General features: G+C 33.9%; 1 protein-coding gene across 1 annotated transcript in view; it reads right to left on the minus strand.

Moving 5' to 3' along the window:
* The window catches only part of SEMA3A (semaphorin 3A), a 524,728-nt gene that overhangs the window by 52,640 nt on the left and 453,760 nt on the right, over nt 1-18,328 (minus strand). Inside the window, 5 exon segments of the mRNA XM_072653227.1 lie at nt 2,152-2,371; nt 5,137-5,281; nt 13,236-13,305; nt 13,396-13,510; nt 15,883-16,025. Coding sequence (XP_072509328.1) covers nt 2,152-2,371; nt 5,137-5,281; nt 13,236-13,305; nt 13,396-13,510; nt 15,883-16,025 — 693 coding nt within the window.

Raw genomic sequence — 18,328 nt, forward strand, 5'->3', positions numbered from 1 at the left:
TAAACTGAAAGCTAATGAACTGAATTTTCAGTCATAGATGAAGAAATGCATATAGACAAAAAACTGAGTCTTATTTTGGCTTCATTTGCTAATTTTAAACATATTTGAGAAACTGTAATTATTAAGGGGCTACCTAGTTACATTAGTAAAGGATGTTATAAAGATTAATTTGTGTGTGAGCATGACTACCTCTAGTGAGAACCCTATAGGGTTACACTTCTGAAATGACATGTTGACAAAGAAAAATAATGGGTGCTCTAGAATTAAAATAAGTTGACCATGCATCTCTGAATAATCAACATATGGGACTCTTTTTAAAAGAATCATCAATATTTATAGGAACTTAGGCTTTTAAGAACTCCAAAAGTTATAGTTGGACTATATGATTTTCTTCAATGCCTCTGATCATATCTCTGATACCACAACCAGAACTTGCCAGAGTCTTAAATCAAGTTTTACAGAGTAGCATTTCAAACAGTTTCATACTCTTTTAAGATCAGTAGGCTCTCGTGAGCAACTCATTTTAAAAGATAAAATTACTGTTATGAATTCACTTTACTGACAGATAGACCAAGGCTTTGCTGACTGATATTCCATCTGAGTTTGACATTCAGTGTGATCATGAAAGTGGGGCTTTTAATCCTGGTTTGTGACAAGAAGACTTCAAAAGATCAGATTTTGTTTCTTTTGTTGAACATCTCAAAGCAGACTTATCGCACTGACAACAAACAGATTTTTACACTATCAAAATTTTTCCCCAAAAAAGAGGAGCAAGGATGGTATAAACTGTAGGAACTGAGTGGCATTTACTGTATAATCAATTACTCCAATTTTGAACATAGAAAAAAATGGCTCTTTAAATTTTCTGGAATTTTTACAGTCCTAGAGACAAATTAAAAATTAATTTAAAAAAATAAATCCAATTAACATAGAGAGGTAATTCCATTCAACTTTTATAAAGCTACTTCGGAGTTGGTATTAATGTCTAATCCAAAACTAATATATATTGCAAAGAATCATATACATATTCATCTTGGATCTCTTTTATGAAGGTGTATTACTCACAAAATTAAGGATAAAATTATATTTAAGACCTAACATTATTGTACCTGATAACACAAATATTTCTAGTTTGAAATCCTTAAAGCTCTAAAGTATTTGTTGCTTAGTTGCATTTTTCTTTGGCAATTATAAATGTTGTTCATTGTTTTCCAACTAAAGAAAATAAATGTTATACATGAAGTTTCAGCAGAGTAATAAGCTTCCCACTGATTTATGTCAGGCACTAACAAGGATGGAGCCTAGAGATTTATTGCCTTGGAATCTGACCCTTACTACCAAGTTGCAGATTTGCAACTGGTACCATTCAAAAATAGTATTACTGTTACAGAAGGAAAAAAAAAATAAAAACAGCTCATGTCATAGTACCAGTGTGAACCAGTCACAGACCAAAGAGGTTAGATTTCAATTGTGGTGTCTGAACATTTAGATATTGTGTAGGAAAATAGGAGTGGTTATAGAATTCATATTTTTATTTAAAGCTTTACAGAACAAGAGTTTGGATGTTTCCATAGAGAATTTTGCTATTTCTGCCATGAACTCTTCCAATGACCTGAAGGAAAATTAAACACATTTTAATGACAATTTTATTTCTTTTTTATTTTCTTTTTTGCTGTCAGTTTTAGGCAGGTTCAAATCACATTACATCAATGTGTTATTTGACTAAAGTTTTCCACAAAATTAGGAGACCTTCAGGAACAGAAAGGAAAAATAATTCTTTGCTCTAGTGAAGAAAAAATAGAGAGGCAGCTACTGAACCCTAGTGAAGTGACTAGGGACACCAAATGTTCTCCTAATGATTAGGTACACCTGTTCATATTCAATCATGGAAAAATTTAGGTCACACTGAAAAGGAAAGTCATTAAAGTGCTGTCAACAGACCTGAAAAGAGAATTGTTTTAATAGGCTTTTAATGACTTAATGTTCACTTTTCAAGTTGTCCACTGATCAGCAGTCTGTTAGACCTTGCAAATTAATATGGCAGCTCCTTTCGGTTACCTTAATTTGTTAAAGATCTTCAGTACTGGAAGTACTGAGCACATCAGTCTAACGTAACTGATATATAAATTTAGTGCTTAAGTTGACTCTTACCTGTTCCAATAAACATGACATCATACTGGCCATCTTCTGCATCCACTCGATCTACTACGATCTGTGTAAACTGGTATTTCACATCTGTTTTTATCATAATTGGGCGGTTATTAATAGGAAAGACTGGATTATACATTGCTGGATGACTTCTTGCAAATGTTATAACATCATCAGGAAGGTCTTTTGTTGAGTCAAATCCTCCAAATGTTTTACTGGGACACTGAGAATTTAAGAGCACAAAATATCTGTCAATTAAAATTAAAGGTGGGATAATAGTGAGTACAGGATAGCACACATGAGAAATGCTATGAGAATTCTAGTTCATTGGTGACGCCTTCTGGTTTTGTGTGTGTGTGTTTATGTTTATGCGTGTATATGTTTATGTGCCTGTGTGTATACATACAGACTTGTACACACCCCAGAAATACATATATGTGGCTATATATTTTACACAAAAATGACATTCAGGTTAATATCTTTTAGCAGATTTAGTTACTAGTATAAATTTGCCAAGTAAACACAAACACTGCAATACGTAAGCTTTCCACTATTCAGTTCTTACAGTTTTATAAAAATTGGAGAATGAAGACCATATTCTAGTACTTATATCACCACGCAAATTTTGTTTCACTAGTATTGATTTGGTAAAAATGACCATAAAAAAGAATTTGTAATTAAGAAAAAGACATATTTCAACAGAACATTCCAATCCTGTTAGAGAAGCTTCTCTGAATGATGCATTCAGATCTTCTCATTTTTACCTAATGCTTAGTAGCACATAATAGATAGAAATGCAGGGCCTGAAAATAGCTAATATTAGAAGAGACTTATTGTTTTATATTTTCTACCACAGAACCAGAACTATATATTTTTGTGACCTAAAGTAATTCTGGTGATGATTATCAGTGTTTAGTATGGAGTGGAGTCTACCAAGCATACACTAAAGAAAAATGTGATTCACACTGACAGGAAGACTTCGCTGAATTTGATCTTGTAGTACAAGCATTCATAGATTAGAATGTCTTCAATCATTTGCTTTTGATTGCATGCAAAAAGAATTTCTGTTATTCAAAGAGTTTTTAGAATCGGAAATATAATTAGCAGAGATTCCTAATCATGTAGTATGCTCAGAAGGAGAAATCAGTCTCCTTTGTACCTTGACTCAGGTTTTCATCATTCATCCAGTTTTTTGGAAAAGAAAAAAAAAGATCTTTGAGGAAGTTAAAGGCTCAGAAGAATTGCCTGGAGAGGTTTATGGTTTTGTTATATTTTGGGGGATATTTTAAGTCAGTTCCAATAACATATTGTCAATGAAATAATATATTTAGAGGTGAAGAGTTTAATACAAATCAGTTAAATTTGAAAATAAAAGACAAGCCTTTATGTCTTCTGCTTTCCATTGTCATTTGCTAAGTAACTTAATATGGTAAATTTTAGATTAGAATAAGTTACAAATAAAAGTTGTTATTTTAAAAATTATCCTAAATGATTAACCGCTTGGTCCCTTATATTTGTTTCTTTTATATAGGATAAAGTAATGTTCCTTTTCATTACTAACAGATCATTCAAACTGAGCTCTCCTCTAGTGGTAGTGTTGGATTGCTGTGCATGGAGCTACACACTTTCACCTGGCACCATATCTGCCTAATGAAACACATGTACTTTTCCTTTGGAACAGGGCAAAGCAAAATGATCCATCAAAGGATTTAACTGTCCACTAATATATTAAGAACTGATTCATGGTAAAGAAAATGAGGAAACTTCTATATATGGGAAAGGTAGCTGACTTTCTTCAGCCTGCCTTTGAAAGATAAATAACAAGCTTCCACTCAGTACTTAAAAAACATATATTTATATGTATATAAAATCATGCATGTGATTCTAGTCAACTTGATCCCCTTCTCATATTTTAATAGCATAATATATATTGAAAGGTGAATTTTACAGTTTCCATGTAAATTTAATTTATGACTTCCAAAAGAAAAAATCTTACAGAATTTGTTTAGGGTCTTAAGGTTAATTGATGTGCCTTATTGTGGAGAAATGGAACTCTAAGACTGCATGTATCCTAAATGGATCAATGGGATAAATATGCTTTGGATAAAAATAATCATGTGAATGTCCATCCTGACTCACTTGCATGTTTGTCAGAGAAAAGGGCAGTTTTAACTATGTGATATATTCAGGAGGGACCTGAATTCTTTAGAGAAATAAGGAATCTTTAAAGCATAAGATCTGGAATATGAGAATTCCCAACAGAGTACAGAAGTATGAACACCATAATAGTTTGTTTTTTTGGTATGTTTTTTAGCCATGATGACTATGGTGAAAGACTAAGACTACCGTTTAGAAACCAGGGAAAGGCATACTGTGGAAAGGATATGTTGGGAATATACTCAATGAGTTCTATTCAACATAAAGAAAGCCCTCATCCTAGATATTCTACAAGTAAATACTCTAAATCCTTCTCACTAGATTATGGCATCAGCAAAGGAGCTCTCTAATTTATAAAGGCCTAAATTATATAGGTCTGCTATATTGTAGATGTCTCTGCAGCAGGAGCAGTCAACCCATGACTGTGCTCTCACACTACCTAACCTATGGAATTTGAAATAAATACTGGATCACAAATATGGTGGTAATGATGGAAAGGGTACAATTCTGCTATGGTGCCTTACTCTCCTGGAAATTAATGTATTCAGAGTAATTCAAGCCCAATCAAAGTGAATAAAGAGTGAAAAGATAGGCAGGAAGGATAAACATTATTTGCACTAAAGCATTAAGGCTGACCAGGTATCTACACAGTATATAAGATGCATAGTTATATAGTATATATTTTTAAGAGACAACACCATATGAGTATGGGATGAATTTGCTCATCCAAATCAACTTTTGAATACAGATATGTTCATCTAAATCTAGACAACTTATTTCCTTTAAAAAAAAAAAGACACAATTCTCATTTTGAATATCCCGGGGACTTACAGTTCCTGGCCGTGGATATGGAACTCTTCCTTGATATGGCACCCATTGATAGTTTGGACCATCCCTATGTGCATATGGACCAAGAAACACCCTTCTCACATCACTCATGCTGTACATACACACAGCTGAGCCCTTGAAGATGTTACTAAAAGGTAAAAAGAAAGTCCATTTCTTCAACCAATCTATCAATTTAATTATAAAAGAACTATATGGATAATGACATTTTGCATTCCAATATATCATGGTTATTGATTTTCAGAACTCAGAAATGCAGACTCAGCATATATAAATTTATCTTTTGAGAATTATTTCGCATGAGCATAATACATCAAACTATTCCACAATAAATAATAAGTTTCTTATTAAACAGAGCATAAATAGGTAACCAACAGAAGCATTTAGTAATTAAATATTTTAGTCAACTTATTCTTGATACAATTAAAATGTGATATTAAAATTACAATGCACATCTGCTGAAAATATTTCATTTCTTTTAGAAGACAAATTTCATACACACACCCACTCACACACACAGACACTGAATTAGCATTCCAGGAATGCTGGCACCGGAACTAGAATAAAGCAAATATAACCCAGGGAAAACTATAATTTATCTGTTTCTATGTGTAAAGAAATATAGAAAAAATAGTTGATGGTAAATGTTATATTCACAACCTTCTAGGGATACTCCCAATTTAATTTTTTTTGGTTGAGAAAGTTTAAATACTCTTTAGTTCTCTAATTCTGTATTCACAACACCCAGTCTACTATCATATGAAGACATATAATTAATTAATCTGAATTAGTTGATTGAACTAGTTAGCATGCTTTAGTGGAAGAGCCGTGGCCTTGGAGTCAGGACAACTAGATTCATGTTCCAGGTATGCAATTATCTGAGGTAGGGTGAATCATCACTTTTCTCAGTCTTACTTCCTTTGTCCTTAAATTGAGGGTAACCATATAATGTACCGCCTATATTACAGGCTTATTCAGTGGTAAAACTTTTTTTTTTTAACATAAAGTACTATACAAATGTTCACAGGGTGCTTTCTTCATCCTTCATTTTTGAAGAGGAACATGACATCAGAGAAATGATGACATGACTTGCACTTGATATTGTCAAGGTCACCAGCCTCACTTTCTTCTCCTGAGCCATCTGAATCCAGTGACCAGATATTCATCAGGAAGACTGGAGATGGCCCAGGATGCAAAGGGAGACCTTGCCCTTTTAGGCTAAGAGCTTTTTGGTACTCACTTAAAGTGAGGTAATGCTCATTCAGTGAATAGGTCTCTTTAAAAAGTAGTCAGAGGATAGCCCCTGTAAATAGAAATTAAATAAATAAATAAATAAAGTTGGGAGGGACAGGAGCCTCAGGATTGTTGTTTTGACCTGAAATAGTTACTATTGACAGTTACTATTGACCATGCTCACAAATATTATAGTGATGATTGTGAAAATTCTTCAGTTTTAGGTCAACCCTTGATAGCTACCCTCAGGGGTAATTCCTAGAATGGTTAAAAAAATTGAAATGTTATATTTTAACTCCAGCCAATTCTCTTTCTAAAAGTGACACACTTGTATTACATTTACCCCAGAAACAATCCTCTAAACAAGGGGATGGAGATGTCATTTCATAAATCTTTGTAAAGTGGTGGTATCAATGAGGCAGGGTGGTATAGTGAAAACAGTATTAGATCTGAAATCAAGAGATCTGAATTGAAATCTTGCTGCTGACACTTTTCACTTTAGGTAGCTGAGCTTAGGTTTTCTTATCTGTAAGTTGGTAAGAATTGTACTGTATGTTTCACAGAGTTTCTGGATATGTTGTTATTCAGGTGTTTCAGGCACTTCTGACTCTTCATGACCCTATGTAGGATTTTTTGGTAAAAATATTGGTGTAGCTTACCATTTCCTTCTCCTGTTCATTATACAGATGAGAAATTGAGGGAAACAGGTTAAAGTGACTCCTCCTGGGTTACACACGTAATAACTGTTTAAGACCAGATTTGAACTCAGGAAGTTGAGATTCCCTGACTTCTGGCCTGGCACTCTATCCACTGTGCTACCTAGCTGCCATACATGTATGCTTATACAACTTTTGTTGTGTAGAAAAAAAAGGGGGGGGTGATTTATTTTGCCATTCCCATTGTAGTCCCCCATGTATCTAAAACTCTTGAAAATCAAATTTCTCAATACATTCTAAATATTGTCACTTGATCAAGTCTAACTCTTCTTCCCAACTCGATTTTCTTGACTTCCATATATACTTCCTCATATAGCAAACTGGGGAGTCAGGGAATAGTCTTTAAATATGGTGATTCCTTTTCATTAATTACAAATATATCTATATAACTGTTTAAGGTAGAGCTGACACTGAAGATTTTCCACCAACATTATCATTTTTTTATAAGTAATTAAATTAAGTTTTACATTTCCAGAAATACTTACCTCAGTATAAGTCTATAAGGTGAGTAGTGCAAACATCCTCATTGTAATAGTTAACATTTCACATATGTAAAGTATTATGATTATTATATTAATATTGCTGGTGATGGGAAAACTTAAGATGACTATGGATAATGTAGGGAATTTGACATTTCAGGATTTGGGGACATGCAAATAGTGATGTCCTTAGGCCAACAAAGATTTTCAATTAAAATGGGGGTAAATAGTTAGGATGCATAGTGCAAGTTAGGTAACCAAAAGAGTATATACTCATGGAAGGTAAGGGAATTATATGTTTTAAAGAGTTATAAGTCTTCAAAGGCACATAATACTTCAGACAGATGAGAATGAGAAATCTTTTGAAAAGATATTTGGATTGAGTTAGGAAGTAGTCAAGTGACACTAGTCCTTCAGTCTTCAATTTTAATACCTTGTGGGTAGAATATTGTGTCCTGCTCAGTAACAGACTAAATAAGAAAAACAAAGAAGGGAATTATGATTTAGGTAGGGATATTGGCCTAACTAACCTATATATTCCTATGCAAATTCAATGTTCAATAATTTCATGATTATCTAAGGATACAGAAAATTAGGTTATGTGTATAAAGTTTTGTCAAGTAGTTTAAAACGTTTGATTCCTTATCCCACCCCCATTTATCATGTATTTTTCCATCATTCAAATGTCTCAAAAAATCAAACCCTCAGTTCTTTCAACATTTTAGCAACTTGAAGAGGGAACTCATAAGCATTTGGTCCATTCTAATTATTCTCAATTCCATTTCCTAAACTTATCTTCTCTTCTTCCACAAATAATACTTTGGGGACTGAGGGAGTAGACTTTAAACATGGTGTTCCTGTCATATATGCTAAAGATATGTTACTATGAAAACACTGGTGGATTTATTCCATTTTTCATCTTTGTGATGATTCCCTTCCAATTTCATCTATAAATTAAATGCTTTGGGAATTGTCTGTCTCATTCTCAGTTGGCCATCACTCCCACATTTCTGCAGAGACACTTTATGAGGTAATATGGCTTGTAATCTCCCAACATCCTCCACTTTAACATTTAGAAAATTATTTTATATTCTAAATCAGTTTTGCTTTTGGCTGCCATTGTTTCTTGTTTGTGAAGGAGATCAAGAGTTTTCTGGCTGAGACAGTTTCTGAACCCTTTAAACTTTCTCACTGTGGTGATTACACCAGTTATTTAAACTTATATAGAAAACGCTAATAATAAACATAGGCATTTCTTGTTTTATCAGTTTCCCTTCTTGCTATCAATAGCTTATTTGAATAGTTCAGTTTAGGGCAGTTTTTACTGCTTAAAGTGCCTTCTTTTCATCTTTATCCTTTCTTCCAGTTTGTTGTTGACTTTGACCTTTTCTGTAAGTATTAATGGTCCCAGTATTATGCCCCAGCAGGTAGCTGGGGCATAAGTGATTTTCCTGTTTGGTAACTAATTGTGTCCTAACTTCTATGATGCAGTCAATTTCATTTTTCTGTGATTCAGTGCTTAATAGGTCTAATATTTGAAAGATTGTGTGGTATAGGTTAATAGAAAGTTAGTCTTTGAGTCAGAAAGACTTGAGATCAATTTCTGATTCTCATACATACTAGCTGTGTGACCACTAGGTCTCAGTGTTCCCAGGCAGATCTCTAAGCCTATGAGTTATTGACGAGTTTCTGTTGTAAATAAGTGAAAAAGAGTTTTCATACTGGGAGTTCCCCATACCAATGAAATCACATATTTAAAAGAAATAGTGCTCACCATGTCCAGTGCCTTCCAACTCTTTTCTGGGTTAAAATAATCATAATATATAAGTGGAAAGAAGGGTCCTAGGTAGTTTATGAGCCATTGGACTCTTTTATGTCTGAATTCTGAACCATATATTCCAACATTTTTTTCACCATCCTCTTGTATGTCCAACTCCACAATGAAGTCACCAAGTATTAATGGATATGTTTAACAGTTTGGAAGCTCTTGACAAGTTCTCAATATAGTTTATCTACTTTGTCCTCTGCAACAGCTTGGGTATAAGATACAATAGTCTTCTTAGCAGTCTTTTTGCTTTTTTCTCATCATGGGGACCATAAAGGAAGTAGACCAAATGTCCTAAGAAATTATGCTTCTTGCTGTCTTTGGTCGCATGATGTAACCAACTCTGCCAATTCCTTTATCTGCCTCTCCAAGGAGAATCTTCCTTAGAGTCATTCTTCCATTTAACTGCAACTTCTTAATATCTTCTGGTTTCATTTCTAGTGAGAATGTTAATATTGATATGGTTCAGTTCCTCCAATAATATATTGCTTATTGGTCATTGGACAAGATTCTTGCTCTTACAAAAAAGTAAATTAATGCTTCTAGATGGTTGAAAAAAAACCTGTGTAATTCTTAGCACCCTTTGCCCCTTTTCTGTTACTGCGATGTTTGTTGATTAATTCACTTCTTGAATGATTGGAGTGGAAGATGGCCACCTTGGGCCAGAGGCCATTTTGTATTTCTCTTTGTTTCTTGGGATGCTGTGGTCACATAACTGATCACTTCTTAGTACCACTATACTGAGATGAGCCTTTTTACATTACAGGGGTAGGGAACTTGTGACCTACAGGTCACATGTTGGCCTTCTAGGTCCTCAAGTGCAGCACTTTGACTGAATCCAAGTTCTGTGAACTTGAGGACCTAGAGGGTCAAATGTGGCCTTGAGGTTGCAGGTTATGCATCCCCTGAGCTAGACTTTTCTGAGGATAGAAAAGTCTCAAAGCTTTTCTACCATGGCAGATGGCAGAATCTACCAGAATTTACAACATACTGTGTAAGAATCTGAAAACAACTGCTCATCACATTATCTCTCTGAGAATCTTTTAAATAGGAAGGTTAAACAAGATGATCTCCACAATCATTACTACTGTAAAAATCTAGGAACTATTATTTCCAAGTGACTGAGATAAAAGTGGAAATTTGACTCAAATTGCCTGGATTCCCCACTGACTTATCTTAATTCTTCATATTCCTTTATTTATGCTTCTATAAAATACTAAATCAGCTTTAATTTTATGCTTGAGTAGTATTATAATACAGGTGAATACCTTTTTTCTAATGGAATGCATGTCTTCCAACCAAACCCTTTTCTGCAGAAAATCTGCACAAAAATGATACCATTGTGAAAGATATATACTCCTAATTTTTGGAAACTGTCCAAAAATGCATGCATGTGTAGAAAATAGAACTAAACCTTAATAGTTTACAGTAACCTAAAATTTAATGTTAGAATAGCTATGATTTCATATATTATTTAACACCTAGGCAATGCCTTTGTGGTTTATATTTTTTTTATAATGTACACAAACACGAGGGAGTCAAACATGAGTTTTAAAGAGCTGATACATGTATATATATTGAACTAAGCATGCCTGAAAGTTTTGGTGGTTCTGAGTCATTGCTGCTTGTTAATTGAAATGACACATGAGTAGCATGACTATTTCTGTGTCTTCACAATTCGTTAGGCACAAATGTCTCAGTGGTTCTTTTTACAAATGTACTCAACCAGGCTGTAGGAGAAATTTATTCTGATGACTTCTATTTAAAACAGAATTATTATATAACTTTTATAGGCAAGGCACTGTGCCTTGACTAGACAGAGAAAACTTAACTAGTGCCTGCCTTCAAATATACATATGCATATAATATATGTATATATACATATGTACATAATGTGTGTGTGTGTATATATATATGTATATATATAATAAAATGGGGAAGACTACATAAATGTGAGGCAGCAGTGTACAATGGAGAAGACACAAGATTTGGAGTCATAAGACTTGCGTTTGAAATCATGCTCTGCTACTTTTGTGACCTTGGAGAATTCATTTAACCTTTCAGGGCTTCAGTTTCCTCCCCTATGAAATGAGGTATTGGGATTAGATGGCCTCCAATGAAAGTCCTGTCCAGCTCAGAATCCTATGAATAAAGCCTAAGCAAAGCCTCAGTGCATGATAAGGACGTCTGCAGGCTAAGTTCTATTAGGATAGCCTGCATTAATTAAAGAAAGTAGTATAGCAAAGATGGAAGAACTCATGTGGAAAGTACAGAGGGTGAAAGGCAGAGAACTTGTGGAGAACTATAATGACAATTTAGGAAGTATATATTATAGAGGCAACAGGAAATCACTAAATGTTTTTGAATGAGACAATGCCATCACCAGATGTGTTTTAGCAGTAATAATTTAGCAGCTTTGTGAATGATGGATTTGAAGAAGGAGAGATTGGAGGCAGAGGTGCCAGTTGTGGAAATATAGTACCAGTGGATGGAAGAAGATAAGGGCATGAAGGAGGGTAATGGAAGTTTGAGTGTTAGAAAGGGGGAAGTGAATGTAGAATCTCCACAAATCTGGAAGGGAGAATGAAAAATCAAAGAATATTCCAAATTTTTAAGCTGGGTTGACTGAAAAGCCATAGTACCATAAATAGTGACAAGAGAGGGAGGCGGAAGAGGAGGATAAGTTTTAGGAGTGAAAATGAGTTGAGTGTTGGACCAATTATGTTGGAAGTGCCAACAGAGTAGCTAGGTAGACATGTGCAGCAGGGTGTTGGATATGAAGTTTATATGAGTTTGAGATAAGATGAGGAATGGATATGTCCTTTGGAGAATCATTTCCATATAAATGAATATTAAAGCAGTGGGAGTAGATGAAATCTCCAAAGGAGGTAGACTGGAGAGAAGAGAGAAGATAGTGCCTTGGAAGATACCCGTTCCGAGGGATCAGGAAGAGAAAGATGAACCATTTTTGAGCAAGATCACAGAAATTAAGAGAGAGTACAAAGAAGGATGGTTGGCTTAAGACACACAAATAGCAGCAAAGTGGCTAAGAAGGATGAGAACTTAGGCATCTCTCTGGATTTATCCATTAACAAATGAATAGGAACACTTAAGACAGTAGTTTAACTGAAGTGGTGAGGATTGAAGTCATGTCATAGGCAGTTGCAGAGCGAATGAGTAGTGAGAAAACAGAGAAATCAAAATTCAAAGTAGAACCCCGCCTTTTTTTTTTTTTTTTTACTATGATATTTTCCAGTAGGAAGCATGAAGCAAAACCACAATTTGGGCACATTGTATATTATATTTTAGTACATATTTAAATTATTACATTTTAAATTATTATATATTCTAAACTTTAAAATAATTTTAAATGTTTCTTCATTTGAGGGTCCCACAGAGTGAGAAGTAATGTGCGAGAAGGTAGTAAGATCCTATTTCTGAAAGCACAGTGGCTTTCAACTGCCCTGGAATTTTTTGGTATAAACTGCTTAGAAATCTCTTCCTAATTTTGTAAGGTCATTTTGAGCATTTACTAAAAATCACACTTTTTTTTTAAACCAAAGACATAAGAAAGTCCATGGGCTATTGAAAGCATTTTAAACCAAATATTTTATTTGCAGCAGCACATAGAGTCCTTACTTTTATGTGTATAATATAATCTGCAAGCCCTCATACATGTATATAAAATACTTTGGTTCTTGTTTCCCTCAACTGTGAAGGCCCAAAAGCTCAAAGGCCAGGAAAACATGGTCATGGTCAACAGGTCATGGGCAGTCAGAAAGTCCCTAGAAATGTAAAGTTTGCATGAAAATAATATAGTAATCTTAGTACCTGGAAGTCGTAAATACTCCGTAGACTATTGGATTTTTAGGATCTTTGGAATTCATTAAGAACACATCCTCTGTATGAAAAGAGAGCAAGAAAAATAATGTCATTTTATAGTCTTGAGAAAGTCTGAAAAAATATGTTTAGAATGACATAAGCTACTTACGTAATTCATCAAAGTGAGTGTCGATGCCATTAGGCCCTGGCACTGAACAAATGAGCCGAGCCTTAAGGAAAGTTGTCCATTTATTAACAAGGCTTCTGTGTCCACCAAAGTCATTCTGAAAGGAGATGAGTAGAGCTATGAGAGTATTTCTATGTGAAGTAAGGATTAAGCAGGGAAATAAAACTGACTGAAGATGATTTACCCTATTTTGTAACCCAAGGTAGAGTCAGATATGTATTAACATTTTCACATTTTTCAAAACACTATATATTATTTAAGGTAACTACAGATTCAGCTTTTGGGATTAAAAAAATCCATAACTTCATTTTATGATTAAGTATTGTAGATACATTTTTATAATTAAAATAAGATGTAGCAGAATCTCACTATGAAGAAACTTCTTCAAAATAAAATCATATTGTAATACTGGTCAGACAAATCTCCTAAACTGGATGGGAAAGAAATTATTGAAAAAAGCATAAAAGAAGTTTAATTATAAGGAGACTCTGAATAGTAATATCACATTTTGTGTATTTTTCATGTTAGAACACAACTCTCACACACATACTACTCTCCCTATATACTGAGTCATCTCGTAAAAATAAAAAAAGAAGGAAAAAAAGCAATTTAGCAAAGCCAACCAATACATTGTCTAACAGTATATACAATATCTGTATTGTATGTTCAGCATATCCTACCCCTGTACAGGCTTCTACCAAGTATTTAGGATAATGATATAATTAATGTTATAATTAGAAGTCCTAAGTACCCTGCAGACTACTGGATTTTGAAGATCCTTTGAACTCATTAGGTATGTTCCAAGGAAACATTTTGAAAATGTTTTCTTAATGAAATCTTTAGTGAAGTCCAAAATCCAATAATATTCTTTTCCTATTTTAAAAGTATTTATTTCCAATAGAGAACTTTACACCAAGAAGCAAAGAATATTTCTATGAAAATAATATTTGCAAAAATATAGAGGACATGTGAAATATCAAATTTTGAAAATAGGGTTCTCTGATTAGGACAAATAAATGCCTTAACATCAATATATTGACATATAGTTTTATAAAATGCATACACGCATATGCAAATAAATATATTATTCTTAAAATATTTACAAAGAAATATCAATCTGAAGTAATATTTTATGATGAAATATATAGGAATAGAATTCCTTCCATTTAAAATTTTAATCACGCCTTATCTCTCAGAATTTGCAAACGATATACTTACTAGTTTTGTACAGAAACTCTTAGTTGGGCAGAGAAAGGATTCACATTGAAGAATTGATTTTTGTAAATTTATTTCTTAATTAAAGTGATAAAGTTTCTTTGGAAGGATGCCCTTTTTTTTTTGGAATGAAAAAAATAAGTCTTTGCAGGAGTAATTGTCCCAAGTACAGAAGCTCTCCCATTAAAAGAAAGGGACATAGAGTCTGGAGATCTAATCTGACTTCTACCACTTAATCTCCCTCAGACTCAGTTTCTCCTGAGGGAGAAGACTCAGATGATCTTTATGTTCCCTTCTTATTTTGACATTTTAGTAAAATTTTCCTGTATCAGAAGGCATTGGGATATAGAGATGTGGGAGCCACTTTTCCTCTCTCAAATTAAAACAGGAAAGAAGATATTTCTGTGAAATTTTTGACCAAGTGAGATCATTTGGAGATAATTCAAGCAAAAATTAATTATATCACAATATTGAACTTTAGCTAAAGAAGCTGCATGAAAAGTGCACAAGACAGGAAGTTTAGTTCTATATGGATTTGTATTTTGGCTTTGCTACTTACCAGCTGGGAAACTGTAGCCAAATTGACTAACCTCTGTGAACCATATTTCCCCCATTAGCAGAAGGAGGAATATATCATTCATACTTATATTACCACATCATAGGGTTGTTTTGAGGAAAGTGTTTTTTTTTAATAATCCATAAAACATTATGTAAAATTAGTTACTCTCATCTTTTGCACTTAAAAAGCATATTTGGATTATTTTCAAAGCCAAGTTTAATTAATAATATGGGCTCTATCATCACCTTTCATTATGAATTAATTGCTTCCTATTCACTTTTTTTTAATACTGTAAGTATCAGTGATTTCATTAGTGAGAGTACTTTGTTCAGTGATGCAAACAATAAATCCTCTAAGTTATGCCTTAAGTATTTGACCTTTATCTCTTTGGCTACAACTTTAAAAAAAATTCACCAGCTGGTAGGCAATATTCTGGTTATAAGCATCTCAAAATTTGGTGGTTTTTCCTCTTAGGACATGCATGCATACTGAATTTTTCTGTGCCTATACACAAAGATTACGAGTTTGGTGATATGTTTTGCTTCCTTCACTTCTAAGATTTTAATTTCCACTGGAATAGCCTATGATACCTAAAGTAACCTACATGCCATCATCATGGAATTTAAATAGAGCATATAATTACACAAACTGCAAAAAAATATGATAACATCCACCCTGTTGCATTTTTTCCTTACCTTACATATCTGACCTATTCTAGCATGGGTGGCTTTTCCAGTGTGCTCTCCATCTATTGCATTTTCACGGAAGAAAAAATAGACTTTGTCATCTTCTGGATTGTCACTCTCTGGAATCAGGTGGACACTAATGAATCTTGGATCTGAGAGACAAAATGGAGTACATACATTAATTTACATCACATTAGGATCAAAAGTCCTCAATGTGGTAGACCGCAATTTCTCCTTTACTATCCTATTAGGTCCCCTGCTGCAAATGAACATTACTCCATTTCCTGCAGCTCCAATATTTCTTATTTGGTACTTTCCTACAGGCGTTTCAATGCCTGACATAAGCTTTCATCTGCCATATCTCCTGCAGGAATGTGATACCATGATTAGCAGAATGAGACTGGTTCTCTTGATTTCTCAGAAATCCACATCAAAAGAGAAAATATGAAAATGAAATCATAATCTTATATCAAGAGAGTTCTAGATGATATAGGAAAGAGCACTGAACAGGGGTCAAAAAGCCTGGGTTAAAATCCCAGTTCTGCAACTGTATGTATAACCTTGAGTAAGTCATTTATCATCTTTCAGCTTCCATATGCCATTCTTTCAACGAGAGTTAATGATTGTACTATGTATAAATCATATTTATTTTGCATATACTTATATGTATGCAGGGTTATTCAGATGTAGTATGGGTTTTTTTTGTACACAAGCTGTAGAATATAAACTCCTCCAGGGCAGATACTGTTTCACTTGACTATGTGTTTCCAGCAACTATAAAAATGCCTGGCTCACATAGTAAGTGATCAATAAATGCTTGTCAAACAATTAATAGCTGGTGCTGAATTTCATGAAATATACCAGCTAGTAAAATGTCCAGGCTCTCATTCTGATGCCCCAAGCAGGAGTCATTCCTAGTTATTTCATCATGAGATGTAAGTGTTGATGTAAGGGAGTCAAGAATCATATGAGGTCATATATTTGAGGGTGTTATAAAGCAGTGTATAAGAACAAATGATTATTTTTACTGTTTTGAGAGAGGGAGGAATAGGTGCAATAGCCCTTCTCCACAAGTGATAGCTCCACTCCCTACTCCAAACATAAAAATACTTTTCAATACTAGTAGATTTTTTACTCAGACTTTCATCTGAGCAATCTTAATGACTAACACAACTGAGGTAGGATGGTGGAAGAATGGTTAAGGAAGGACAGGATAGTAAACAGGGCTTTATAAAACATGAAATAATGGGACTTTTAAAGAAAGCTTCTATTCTACACAAAATCATTGTCCAACATTACAAGGGCCCCCTTGAAAAAAAATTGAAAGAAATGTAGAGGAGCCTCTTGTTCAGGGAGGGTTGGAATAGACAACTTCTGAGAATCCGTGACTCTTTGACATGTATTTTAGTACTTAGCACAGTGTACAGTACTCCACCCTGCACCTCTTCCCCTATTTAATCAGACAGCGATAAATATGGATTTTATAATAATTGGGTCAAGTTGAACAAGTTGCATAATATGCCCCAAGTTTTATCTAGGAAAAGTGGAATATACTATTATTACATAGTATGTTGAGGACTGACTAGAAATAATTTGAAGCAGGAGCCCACAGGGCAAGAAAAAAATTTTTTAAAGACTTACAGAAGAATTGTTCTTATTTCTTCCATTATATAACACAGTATCTATACAAAGACCAATTAGCTTCTGACTATAAACTCAATTTTATGCTATTTTAATTTCCTCATGGTTTTAAAATATAAAGTCCTGGAAATCATAATATAGGACATAATATAGAAGGCATCATATGAATATTAAACTCATTATATTTTGTTCGTATGATTTCTTTTCCTATCAAAACACACTTGGAAAAAAGCAGTCAAATATGCAACTAGACCTCCTCCTTTATTCCTGCAAAAGACATTCCAAGCCCAGAACTACATTAAACACCCTCCATATAATTTCCTCGGTCTTGATCCTTGTGAATAATCACCACGAGTATGTGTTTTTTGGTTTTAAATGGCAATTATTTAGAAAATATGCATGCCATAGAAGGATTGGTTGATGGAATTGTTTAGCCTAGGGAAGAAGAGATTTAGGGGAGTCATGGCTGTTGTTTCTAAGTATTTGAAAGACTTGAATATAAGAGGAATTCAACATATTTTTCTTGGCACCAAAGGGAAAACCTAAGAGCAATGAGTAGGAACTGGACAGGAGACTGATTTTGGCTCAATGTAAGAAAAAACTTCCTAACAATCTCATATCCAAAAGCAGGATAAGTTGCTTTGGGATTCAGTGAACTCCCCATCACTGAAACACTGGAGGTATTAAAAAAAAAAAAAGCTAGATGACTATTTGTCAGCTTTGTAAAAAATGTCAAGGGACCTCTTGTTCAGGAAGAATTGAAATAGACAACCTCTGAGGCTTCATGACTTTTGGATGTGTATTTTAGCACTTA

The sequence above is a fragment of the Notamacropus eugenii genome, chromosome 3 (genome assembly GCF_028372415.1).
Source record: "Notamacropus eugenii isolate mMacEug1 chromosome 3, mMacEug1.pri_v2, whole genome shotgun sequence".
In the NCBI taxonomy this organism is placed as follows: Eukaryota; Metazoa; Chordata; class Mammalia; order Diprotodontia; family Macropodidae; genus Notamacropus; species Notamacropus eugenii.